At 42.5% G+C, this 12,787-nt stretch overlaps 2 protein-coding genes across 2 annotated transcripts in view; both read left to right on the plus strand.

Moving 5' to 3' along the window:
• Window positions 1-375: 375 nt before the first annotated feature.
• Window positions 376-3,757, plus strand: rbp3 (retinol binding protein 3; the record flags this gene model as incomplete). Its single annotated transcript, XM_084567312.1, has 4 exons — window positions 376-1,569; window positions 1,772-1,962; window positions 2,329-2,471; window positions 2,806-3,757. 4 exons carry the CDS (start codon window positions 376-378, stop codon window positions 3,129-3,131), a joined length of 1,854 nt encoding a protein of 617 aa, XP_084423438.1. The 3' UTR covers window positions 3,132-3,757.
• A 3,523-nt stretch (window positions 3,758-7,280) lies between these two features.
• Window positions 7,281-12,787, plus strand: part of antxr1c (ANTXR cell adhesion molecule 1c) — a 33,830-nt gene continuing 28,323 nt past the window's right edge. The window contains exon 1 of the mRNA XM_084567465.1: window positions 7,281-8,093. Coding sequence (XP_084423591.1) covers window positions 7,936-8,093 — 158 coding nt within the window. The 5' untranslated portion in view covers window positions 7,281-7,935. The remainder of the gene's footprint in view (window positions 8,094-12,787) is intronic.

A 12,787-nucleotide genomic window follows, 5' to 3' on the forward strand; every position in this document is an offset into this window, starting at 1 on the left:
AGTGATTCACGCAGGTGGAATGAATATATTCAAAACCTTTAATCTCTTTCTAGACAATTTATCAGTTATAAAACAGACCTTATTTGAAACATTTAAGCAGGTTTTGGAATACCTTGTTCAGTTTTAAGACCAGTATCTTTGGCAACACCTTCTTGTTACTACACCTACTTGGCTATGTTGTTATTGCCTTACAGAGGTACTCAGGATAATACGATTAAAGGTTTATTGCGGAGTAAATCCTCTTATGTGTGTGCTAACAGAAACCTTGCAGCCAAAACAGTGCCATTTGACAAAGAGCCTGTTTGGAGAAGGAGGTTCGGCGCAGCAACCTCCACTTCTCATCTATTCGGGTTTCGTCTGACTAAATCAACAAAAATGGCAAAGTCTCTCTTTCTGGTGGTTTCTCTGCTAGTTTTAGGAAATGTTTTCTTTATCCAGGCCTCGTTTCCCCCCACCCTCATTGTAGATATGGCAAAAGTTGTCATGAACAATTACTGCTCACCAGAGAAGCTGGTGGGGATGAAGGAGGCCATTGAAGCAGCCGGCAGCAACACAGATGTCCTCAACATCCCAGACGGGGAATCCTTGGCCAATGTCCTCAGCTCTGGAGTCCAGACTACAGTCAGTGACCCACGCCTGACGGTCTCCTATGAGCCAAACTACGTTCCTGTGGTTCCCCCAAAGATGCCTCCCCTGCCACCGGAGCAGCTCATCGCCGTCCTCCAGACCTCCATCAAGCTCGACATCCTGGAGGGGAACATCGGCTATCTGAGGATTGATCATATTCTTGGGGAGGAGGTTGCTGACAAGGTTGGCCCTTTGCTCTTAGACCTTGTCTGGAATAAAATCCTCCCCACTTCAGCTCTGATTTTTGACTTGCGCTACACTGGCAGCGGAGACATCTCAGGTATCCCCTACATTGTGTCTTATTTCACCGAAGCCGAGCCTCCGATTCACATCGACAGCGTTTACGACCGTCCCTCAAACACCACCACTGAGCTGTTTTCTATGTCAACACTGCTGGGTCAGAGGTACGGCACAACCAAACCACTTATTATCCTCACCAGCAAAAACACCAACGGCATTGCTGAAGACGTCGCGTACTGCCTCCAGAACCTGAAGAGGGCCACTATTGTGGGTGAGAAGACAGCCGGGGGCTCAGTCAAAGTTGACAAAATCAAAGTGGCCGACACTGACTTCTATGTTACCGTGCCAACCGCAAAGTCGATCAACCCCATCACCGGCTCCACCTGGGAAGTCACAGGTGTGACCCCGGATGTGGAGGTCAATGCAGAGGACGCCCTCGCTACCGCCATCAAAATCGTCAGCCTCCGTGCCCAGGTTCCCACCATAATTGATGGAGCAGCAACCCTGATTGCGGAGAACTACGCCTTTGAAAACATCGGTGCAGATGTGGCAACGAAGCTGAAAGGCCTCCTGGAAAATGGCGAGTACAGCATGGTTGTGTCCAAGGACAATCTGGAGACAAAGCTGTCTGCTGACTTGAAGACCCTTTCTGGGGACAAGAGCCTGAAGACAACCACCAACACTCCAGCCCTACCACCTATCGTAAGATCCATGCATTTCATGCACATCAAATTTGTCCGAATGTTTTTGGGACAAAGTCAGAGTGGCAGTGATGTTATCGCTGTGAATGAGATAAATGTACAGTCTGATGAGAAAATCACATACATACCATAAATGTAGAAGCACTGTATGTGATTTTTCTGAAAAGTACAAATCTTAAATTAAAGCTTGATTATCTCCCCAGGAATATTCCCCAGAGATGTACATTGCACTGATCCAAGTCTCCTTCCACACTGACGTATTTGAGAACAACATTGGCTACCTGCGTTTCGACATGTTTGGAGACTTCGAGGAGGTGAAAGCCATCGCCCAGATTATTGTCGAGCACGTGTGGAACAAAGTTGTCAACACTGATGCTTTGATCATGGACCTCAGGTAGGTAATCCTGCTCACAGCGAGTGTATAGTCAAAGCTTCTCTACAAAACTCTGCTTGTCCATTTTGGCATACAAATCATCCTCCAAAGCTGCTAAAGCTCATTAGTCCATGTCTAAATAAAGAGCATTTAGTATGTAAAGGTGTAGCACATTTATGAGGATTCATTTATTTTTGTATTTTTGTATCAGTGCATTATTTTTAACCTATTATTAACTTCTCAACACTTTTTCACTTTTTACTTAAAAGAACCTGTCCACAAGATAAACTAACTTGGGCTGATGCATAAAAAGTTGAATGAAAGAATACTCATTCAATTTCATCAAGAATCAACCTTTCTATGATTGTTTTTTAAATGGATTTTCAGGAACAACCTCGGTGGCCCAACCACAGCCATTGCAGGCTTCTGCTCTTACTTCTTCGATGAAGACAAGCAGATTGTGCTGGACAAGCTGTACGACAGACCATCTGGTACCACCATAGAGCTCCAAACACTGCCTGAGCTCACTGGTAATTAAGAAAAACTCATTATTATTCATAGCTGCAATCGCTAAAGTGCTAAACCCTCAAGAATGTAAAGCCAGTCTTACACTTTTGATTGGAAAGTAAGGTTTATTTTCCAACCCTAATCTGTTCCTTTAGTTTTGGAAGTACAGTATGTCTCAGCTCTGCCATTACTCTCTTTCTTTACATATTCCAGTGTCCTAGGCATATCAGTACCTTCATCCAACACCTTTTGTCACTGTCTTCTCATCTGTCATCTCAAACTTGTTCTTTTTCAAGACAAACAATCTCAGTCTCATCTCTTTGTCATTCTCCACCTCGTTCTCTCAACCCCCTTTAGGCAAAAGGTACGGCTCCAAGAAAAGCCTCATCATCCTGACCAGCGGAGCCACTGCTGGTGCCGCGGAGGAGTTTGTTTATATCATGAAGAAGCTTGGCCGTGCCATGATTGTTGGAGAGACCACCTCCGGAGGCTCCCACCCACCCAAGACCTTCCAGGTTGCTGAGACTGGCGTCTTCCTCAGTATCCCCACCGTCCACTCTGACACTGCCGCTGGGCCGGCCTGGGAAGGAGCTGGCATCGCACCACACATTCCCGTCCCAGCTGACGCTGCCCTCGAGGCCGCCAAGGGCATCTTCAGCAAGCACTTTGCAGGACAAAAGTAAAGCATGTCCTGAAAAAATAAATCCAAGGGGGGATTCAGCATTCACTTCTGATTTGGTAGCCAAAGGGTTTCAAAGTCTAAAATCTAGGCTTGCTTGAGAAGTGAACAGCGTAGGTTAGGTCCAAAGTGTAATCGATTAATCGTACTCTCGATACCTAAGCCTTCTTAGTTTGTTTGCAATGTAGAGCAAAGGTTCTACAGGATTTTGTGTAGTTTTTATTTCTCTGTTACTCTGATTGTCGAAGGTTTTGAGAATGAGTGGTGCTGGAAAGCCGATGAGATTCTTTTGTGACGTGATCAAGTCTGTGTCAAAGATTAGTTGCAACATCAAAACAACAAGTCACACGCATTAGAGCAGAAACGAATTAGGTAAACAGACAAATATGCGCTCAAACAGAGTCTGCTTTTCATTTGTTATGCTGCATATTCAGAATCAGGACCTCTATAAAGTCATGCATTTGTAAAAACCTCAACATGTGATGTCCTCATTGGTGATGAAACAGGCTGTATGTCCACTATGCAGTGAACTTTAGGCCACGTGGACCTGCACTTGGGTTGTATCAATTCCAATGTTGAGACAAATAAAAAACAACTGAAAGACACAACTGAGTGTGGTGGGTGTTGTGTTTGTACGGCAACAGTGGAACAAATAATAAATCAGATTTTACTATTGCAAAAGTCCTTTCATTAACTACTTGTGGTAGTGCAAGAAGTTCTAATAGAGTGGATTTGGTTAAGTCTGTCACAAATAAAAATATTGGTTCACTACCAAAAGAGTAAAATTGTGGATGTTAAGTAGCTTTTCAAATTGTCAGCAGCAACTGTACGGTCAAGTATAAACCACAAAAAAAGAAGGGCTCAGTTAAGCCAGGGATAAATCAGTGTATGTGTCTAGTCTGGGGTCAAAAGGTTAATGGGAATAGTGGGTGGCGGTGGCGAAGGTGGGTGGGGTCAATCCTTCTTCGCAGGCTTAGAGGAATCTGTTTGTCTGCCTGGTTTGCGTACAAGTGACGGGAGGTCAGATTACATGTCAGTTTTGGGACTATTTCCCAGAATAGAAGCTCTGGCTCTGGAAGGGGAAAACCGTGCAGTCGGAGCAAATCTGGCAATCATGGCAAAACATTCCTGCAGAAATAAAATAATTTGGAAAAAATACGGAAAAACGTTGGTTATAATAACCCACACTTTGTTCTCACTTCAGGTTTCACCTCAGCCTTTTAAGTTCAAAGTCAAAGGTGTTCAAAATGGTCACACCTTGGTTTGGAAGCAGGTTTTCTGCTTAAAGTAAAAACACTTTTAAAATGTAGACTCGGCAGTAAAGGAAAGGTTTCATTTGCAGAAACTTAATCCATCCATTATGCCTGTACTTAAGTAAACAGTGCAGTGAGGCTGATATAGATGAGATTAAATTACAAGCATTAATGGAACCACTAAAAAAAAAAAAAAGCTATATACAAACTAAATAACAGAAGAAATGTGAAAATAAGTTCTCTCACCCCTCTCACCACATTGTGGTGAGAGGGATGAGAGAACTATTTTCCTTAGGCCGGAAATCAATCAAGATGGCACCAAGGGTGGATGCCTTGGTATTGTGCTCTTTAGTACTTTTTCTGTTTTTGTATATTCACTTTGTTCTCAGCTCTCATTTCCCTAGTCACATTCACCAGTTCCTGCAAAAGCACAAAAACTTCTCATGGTAAATACTGCTATACATACACTATATAGATATACACTCACTTCCCAGTTCGTTAGGTACACTGGTGAAAACGAACCCATTCCAAAATACTTTCCACGAAATATTAGCTTCATGATGTGTTTAGCATGTGTTCAAAGTGACTGAAAGAGTAGAGATGATTCAACTGTAATTTTATTGTGATCCTCCAAAATCATCATAGATCAAAGAGTTGCGTGAAGGACTGTTATATTAAAATGTGTTCACAAGTGCACATAATGAATCAGCAAGCGAGTATATGATCTTATTTATCTTGCTCACAATTATACACAGTCCTGTCCACATCACCTGTACAAGCTACTTATTTTTTTCCCTCCTTTTTCTTTCTTTTCTTTTCTTACCTACCTATACCCTATTTTAGTGTAAGGAAAGTCAAATTCCTTGTATCTGTAAGATTTATTTCCATCCAGTGTTGCATTCATTTTTCACCAAGATCTTGTATTGATGATGGGAGAGTCTGACCACTGCACAAAGCCTTCTTTAGCACATCCCAAAGATTCTCAATGGGGTTAAGGTCTGGACTCTGTGGTGGCCAATCCATGTGTCAAAATGATGTCTCATGGAATCTCAGGAATATACTCATGCCATCAGGGAAGAAAAACATCCATTGATGGAATAACCTGGTCATTCAGTATATTCAGGTAGTCGGCTGACCTCATTCTTTGGACACATAATGTTGCTGAACCAACTGCAGCAACCCCAGATCATAGCACTGCCCCCACAGGCTTGTACAGTAAATGGTAACTGGCCTTGCTTTTATATAGCGCTTTTCTACCTATTGGTACTCAAAGCGCTTTACAGTCATAGACACATCTACCCATTCGCTCACACAAGGACACACACATTCACACACCAGTGCCACGCACTGGGAGCAACTGGGGGTTCAGTGTCTTGCTCAAGGACACTTCGGCATGTGGCACATTCCGGGGATCGAACCGCTAACCCTCTGGTTCGTGGACAACCCGCTCTACCTACTGAGCCACAGCCGCCCAGCACAGTAGGCACTAGGCATGATGGGTGCATCACTTCATCTGCCTCTCTTCTTACCCTGATGCCCCCATCACTCTGGAACAGGGTAAATCTGGACTCATCAGACCACATGACCTTCTTCCATTGTTCCAGAGTCCAAGCTTGATGCTTCCAAGCAAATTGAAGCCTTTTTTTTCCCGGTTAGTCTCACTGATTAGTGGTTTTCTTAAGGCTACACAGCTGTTCAGTCCAAATCCCTTGAGTTCCCTTCACATTGTACATGTGGAAATGCTCTTACTTTCACTATTAAACATAGCCCTGAGTTCTACTGTTGTTTTTCTTCGACTTGATTTCACCAAACATTTAAGAGATCGAAGATCACGATCAATCAGGATTTCTTTCCGACCACATTTCTTCCTCGAAGACGATGGTTCCCCACTATCCTTCCAGTTTTTAATAATGTGTTGGACTAGTCTTAACCCAATTTTAGTAGTTTCTCCAATCTCCTTCGATGTTTTCTCTGCTTGATGCATGCCAATGATTTGACCCTTCTCAAACAGACTAACATCTTTTCTATGACCACGGAATGTGTCTTTCAACATGGTTGTTTAAGAAATGAGAAGCTACTCATTGCATCTTGTTGCCAGCTGAAACATAATCGCCCATGCAGTAATTATCCAACAGGAGGCTTGTACCTATTTGCTTATTGAAATCCAGGTGGCCAGGCAGTGTATGTACATAATAGACAGACAGTGGAAGGAACTGAAAATCAATGAGAGCCTGCAGCCCTTTATAACTCATGGGGGTTAAAATGTACCTCTTTGAGCAGCTAATTACAATGAGTCAGACCCTAAGCAAATAATCAGATGTAATGGGTTTTCAGGACGTTGGTAGATATTTGTTGGTAAATATAAGTTGCACTTATATTTCTACCATAAAGATCATAGCACAGACTATAATTTTTTGCCTGTTGATAAGCTGCACTTTGGCCACAGATACTTGAGCAGTTTGGGATCCAGTGAATTTGGAGGCCAGGTCAACACCTTGTGCTGTTTTTCATGTTTTTTTGAGTTGTACCTAAACTGTTTTTGTGTGTGTGCTGTTGGTCTGGTCTAGGTGGGTGGTACATGTTTAATATCATCCACATGAATGCCAGATCCAAATGTTTCCCGGCAGAACATTACTTTGTCACCAGATGATCAATGTTATTTACTTCTCCTGTCAGAGGGTTATAATGTTGTGGCTGATCGGTGTATTTGTCACACTCTCATCACAGCCTTTACTTCATGAAGGCGTAATTACAGAGGATGCTGCTGTGCCACAGTTAAGTGGAAGCAAACAAACCGTGGACAAATGAGGACAAAGTGCTAAAACACTAGCCGAATTAAAACCGTGGCTTTGAAGTTAAAAAGACTGATGGGTGCAGTGCTAGGCAGTTAGATCATCCCAGCCTGTGTCCCTCGCTCTCCACAGCCCAACATGCGCCAGTCTGCTTCACGAGGGAGGCGCAAAATGGGATCCTGACCCACTTTTCTCCGTCTTTTCTCTCTCCTCCTCAGGATGAAATATGAAACCTGGACCATTTCAGGAAAATCTGTCCCCCGGGCTCCCAGTTCCTCCAGCGCCAAACACAGCTCTGCTTTATCCATTCGGCTTTTTTTTTTCTCAACTTAAACCGGTACTTTGACACCTCTGTTTTTGAGACAGGAAACTTCTCAACGCATCATTTTATCCGTTCTTAAACTGACCGGGAATTGGATTTGCTTTATAAGAGGTCCTTTTAAAAACTTTTTTTTTTCTTCCCTGCATGTGGATTCTGAACTACCCGAACCAAAGTTGTTGTCTAGTCGTCCCCTCTGAGACCAGAACATCTGTCCAGCTGCCACTGGGACCGGGGTGATGCGGGTGGTCGTGATTGTAAACTGAGCTAAAAATACGAGACGTGGAAGCATCGCCTGCATCCTTTCTTTTGTCTTTGTTGCATCTCTGCTGTCTCTGGGATGTGAAAACCCACTGAACTACGTTTGCGTCGTTTTTTTTTTTTCTTTTTATCCACAAAGGAATTACACTTTTTTTTCGCTCCCGACACTTTCGAGGAAAAGTTATGGCGAAGTTTTTGTTGACCACCCGTCTTTCTCTGGTTTTGTTCGGATTATTTTTGCTCTTCTCTCCATCCGCTGTAGCCGAGCCGGAGCTGCAGGACGAAGAGGAGGTGGAGAGTTCCTGTCAGGGCGCTTTTGACCTGTATTTTGTGCTCGATAAGTAAGTGGAACCGGCTCGGCACCAGTTTCTTTTCATAAATACGTAATAGAAATATCATTCGGGAAAGGTTACCGTGGCGTAGGTAAGTTAGCAAAAGTAAAAAAGTGAGCTAACATATAAATCTCTGTTGCTGACAGGGCTTTATTTTTCTAATGTGTGCGTCACGATCTGAAACAGCAGGTAATGTTTCAAAAATGACGTGAAAAGTTAGACTTTTATCTTTATTGTTTTTTAGAAGTTGGGGGGAAAGTTTAGGCTAACTAGCTTGAATTAGCTTATTAACACCGCTGCATCTGCGCGTGCGTGCGTGCATGCGCGCGCGCGCGGTGACGCTGGTAGAAGGAGGCTGATTTGCAGAGCGCGAGTTTGCTGAATAAGCGAAAACAGCAGCGATGACCTGGATGCTGCAAGAATGATCAACCTCCGTGCAATGTTTTAAAACCCCAACTTGTTTGGTGATTTGTTTAAAAAAAAAAAAAAAGGAAAAAGAAAAAAAACTCCAGACTCCTTCCTTTATTTCCTTTCAATCTACAGGGGCTCATTTTCTATTTGCTCACCGTTCACTCTTTCATTTCCACTCTGTACGCCCACATAGGAAAAATGTTGTGGTTGTATGACATCTTAGCACTGGACTTCAGCAGCTGGGGAGAAAATAAAATGTCAGAGAAAAGCACAGAAACTTTTTGAGTGCCTGCTATTCCATTTCAGACTGCTTGCATCTATCTTTGCAGTCATTCTGAAAAAAAATATTGAGCATTTTATAGGACAAATTGGATGGAGAATCCGCTTTGAAGCACTAGTGAATTATCTTTGTGACCAACATAAAACTTTATTGTTCTTCTGTTGTGACTGCCTACTGTATACTGAGGTTATCTTACCTGGATTTACAGTGAATTGCTGCTTCAGCTCTTATCCGCCCTCCCACAGTAATGGAGCAGTGACAGAAACAGGGCGGGGAAACAAGAAAGCACAGGAAGCAACAACATTTATGGAAAATGTGGTTTTAATTTGGAGAAGGAGATGTTGCACGCAGCACCTTTAAAGGCCTGTGGTTTTTATCTGAGGGCGGGATGGAGGAATGATCGGTTTCACGCAGTTCCTGGAAATTAACCTTGAACTTGTTGCAGTGGCTGTAATCGAAGTGCATTTTCACACTGACAGCCCCAAGAGGACTTAATCGTTCTTAATGCTTACTGTACCCACTGAACATCACTGGACCGTCAACATATTTCCTGGTATTTTATTCCAAAGGCAAAAAACAAAAACACAAAACACGGGACTGCTCTCCAGATGTGGAGGCCTGCATTTGGCTTGTGCCGTGAGGTAAACATTGACACATGCTGTAAATAAGAAAACGGCTCGTTTTAGAAAAAAAAAAATCTCCAATGTCTGATGCTATTGTTAGCTCTCTTGCGTGCTTAGGTACCCACTCAGGGGGTGGCTAACAAAGCATGATTTGTGGACTTCAAACAAGAGGAAGCTCATTAGAATCAGGTCTCGGTGCTTGACTGCCGCCCCTCATCCCCATCCCTGAGGCCTGAGCTGTTTTTACGAGACATCCTGAACTATGTGGCCTGGTTTATCCATATGGAGAGCGTAAAGATCACTGAGAGGAGGTTGTTAGGGGATGCAGGTCACTATGATCCTTACAGATCTTCATTTGAGCAGTGTACACAAAGAACTACTTAAATATCAACATCCAAGCTAACTTTTGTTAATCACAAGTGCTTGCTTAATATACTGTATGTTAGCTTAACAGCAGCACTGTAAGTGGAATACTCACATTGACAATGTTAGCATGAAGTGTGTTAGCCTGCTAGTCTCCCTATAAGCTCTAATCACAAAGGAGAGCTGAGGTCTAGCATGACTTAAAACAATAGCTCTGAACTTAATTTGGGGCTTTGTGAAGCTGTCAAGTATGGACATCACCATAGGGTCGATAGTTGTGAAATGTGTGTTGTAGGAGAAAAGGATAATGAGTGAGTAATGAAGGAAGGTACCGCTGCGCTTGCTCATAAAGTGGACTCCAAATGCATTTATTGCAGACTTGGGCAGATGATGTCATTCCATGGCTCAAACATGCAGTCTGAAGGCTACATAAGGTTGCTAATGGCTGCATGGTTGCCAGCTTGAACTTGGCACACCTACGACTGGGTTTGGAAAATGTGGACTTCAGCGAGACACGTTATTTTCAACTGCTCTACTATATATGATGACCTCCAGGAAAGTAGGGTTGTTACAGTACCCAAAGGGATGAGGGGGCAGCGACACAACTTCCAGTCACAGACCTAAAAGGTTGAAACTGAATAAATGTAAAGGTTGAGCCTCCCTTTAAGCCAAAGCAGCACACAGGTGTCACACTGTAACTTTAATACCAAGGCAATAATTTATAATAGGATACAGATGCAGCAATAAGTGGACAGACTGACTAAAAGTTAAAAAAATGATGATAAAATTAAATGAAACAGTGGAACTTATGGGCTGTGGACATGCTGCGCCACCCAGTGTGACATCATGTCCCTTTGCTGTGGTGTATGGTATATGGTTCTCAAGTAGACATACCACAGCATTTTACTGATTTCTTCACTGCTGTAACTTCAGTAATGTATGTTTGCTAAATCAGGATTCTTAGTAAGAAAGTCTAAGAAAGACTTCTGCAATATTCAAACGAAACTTCTGAGTTCCTGATTATGACATGGAAAGTCATGTACGCAAGATCCTTGGCATTGTTGCAAGGCAAATGTTGGTAGTGAGTAGATTTACCAAGCAGGCAATTTAATGTAAAAGAAAGACCTAGTTGAAGGATGAGTCTGTTGGAAAGATCAACATTTTTTTTCTCATAAAACTATGAAGAAAACTCAACAGAATTACTAAATGACAATATATTAACTTGCATTCCAACTTTGTATTTTTGAAAACATCAACGAACACAGTAAAACCCATGAACACGGACTTTATTGTAACCAACATAGTGAACACGACCCCATTTGACAAAAGAAATCAACTCAGTCAAGTCAAGGAGTCATCGAAGTTGCATAGTTGTTCCAGTAAAGGCCCAAATTTTCACCCTCATGTTCGTTCAAGATGTAAAATCACAGGATCACCAAAGTTAGTGGTATAGCCAGTATTGGGAGTATCTGTACAGAAGACACCAATATTATCATCCTCAGAAGTACACAGTTAGCATGGCTACAAACATTCAAATGTAGTTCTACGTGTCAGTGTCTGATCGTTTCCTGTCCAGGAGTTTTTTGGCAGAAGGTTTTGAGATTTAGTCACTTTTATTGTCAAGTCGTGCAAGTATAAGCTCTGCTATCATGCACTGTATACTCTGTAAGCCCTCCGTTGCTACTCCATGTGTGTATAATATGTATATTTGCTGAGTCAGAGCCAGTGGGCGGCTGCGTGCTGTTTTATATGGAACATACTGCCAGGGGAATGGTTTTGGGTGTGTTCATGGCAGATAAAGGAATTCACCTATAGACCAAATGCTAATGTTCACCTCATGTTTATTTTATTGTTTTTCTTGTTTAGGCACAGGTCACAGGATATTGTTGCACATTGTAATGCCCCAGTATTGCTGTGATAGAACATGTAGATGAGTAAATGCATTCTAGTATCATTTATGTATAAATACAGATGGCTCTAGGAGATCAGAAAGTATTGAAACTGAGATATATAGTCTCTCTTTCCTGTCTTGGCAATGATCCACGGCTTTTCTGCCTTTCCATACTTTCCATACTCTTTGATCTCGCTTTCCATCCCTTTACTTCTTCACTCCTTGTTCTTGTTTTCCTGGCATGGTATCCCTGCAATGTTACTGTTTTCTTATTTATCACTGGTGCTATTAATAATAATGATTTATTTCTGGTAATAGACCTCGCTAAAATCACAGCCATTTTTGTCTTGTCATTATCTTTGCAAATTGTTTCTGTTGTTGTTGATGTAGTCGCAAGTTTCTTCTCTGGCTGGGCGTTGGGTCATGCTGCATGAATCCAAGCAAGTCAGCAGAAAACCAGAAGTGCAGCTGCAGTCTGTAAATACGTTCTAGCTGTGGAATGACACCCACTCACCCACTTGCAGCATGTTGCTTTGGTGTTTACAGCAGGAAAAAATTTCTTTTTAAAGGATATCATGCTGTCAAGACAAAAGTGGATGTATGCCATCTTAATATCTGGTAGATGACTCTTCCACAGTTATAGAAAAGGTGCTTTTCAAGGTGTATTTTTAAGTCGGATAAAGACCGAAAGACATAAATCTGTTTTTTTTTTTGTATTTTTTTGACACACATCTCAAATACCTCTCCACCAAACAATTCCTCTCGGTTTTGGAATAGACACGCAGCATTAGCTCAGCAATCACGCAGTAAAGACTTTGACTTCTGCAATGGTTGTAAAAGTAGGTTAGCGGTTTTAAACAAACAAATCCTTGCGCCCACTCAGTTAAATTGGAGCAGCACCATTGGCTGCAGGCTGGGGTGGTGTGGCTAGACCCAGCTGGAATGGCAGACGGCCTCCTGAGTGGAGCTGTTTTATTTCTTCTTCTCCTTCTTTTGCACTTTGAAGCGTGAGAACGAAGTTGAGCCGTTGAGCTTTCAGACGGAGGGAGATTTTTCCCACATGCCATCAGCCCATTACCCTCTGGGAGAGAAGTGCCTGTTGGGTAGTTTTGACGGGACTTGGTTGGGAAATAAA

This window comes from Chelon labrosus (genome assembly GCF_963514085.1).
Source record: "Chelon labrosus genome assembly, chromosome: 19".
NCBI classification, from domain to species: Eukaryota; Metazoa; Chordata; class Actinopteri; order Mugiliformes; family Mugilidae; genus Chelon; species Chelon labrosus.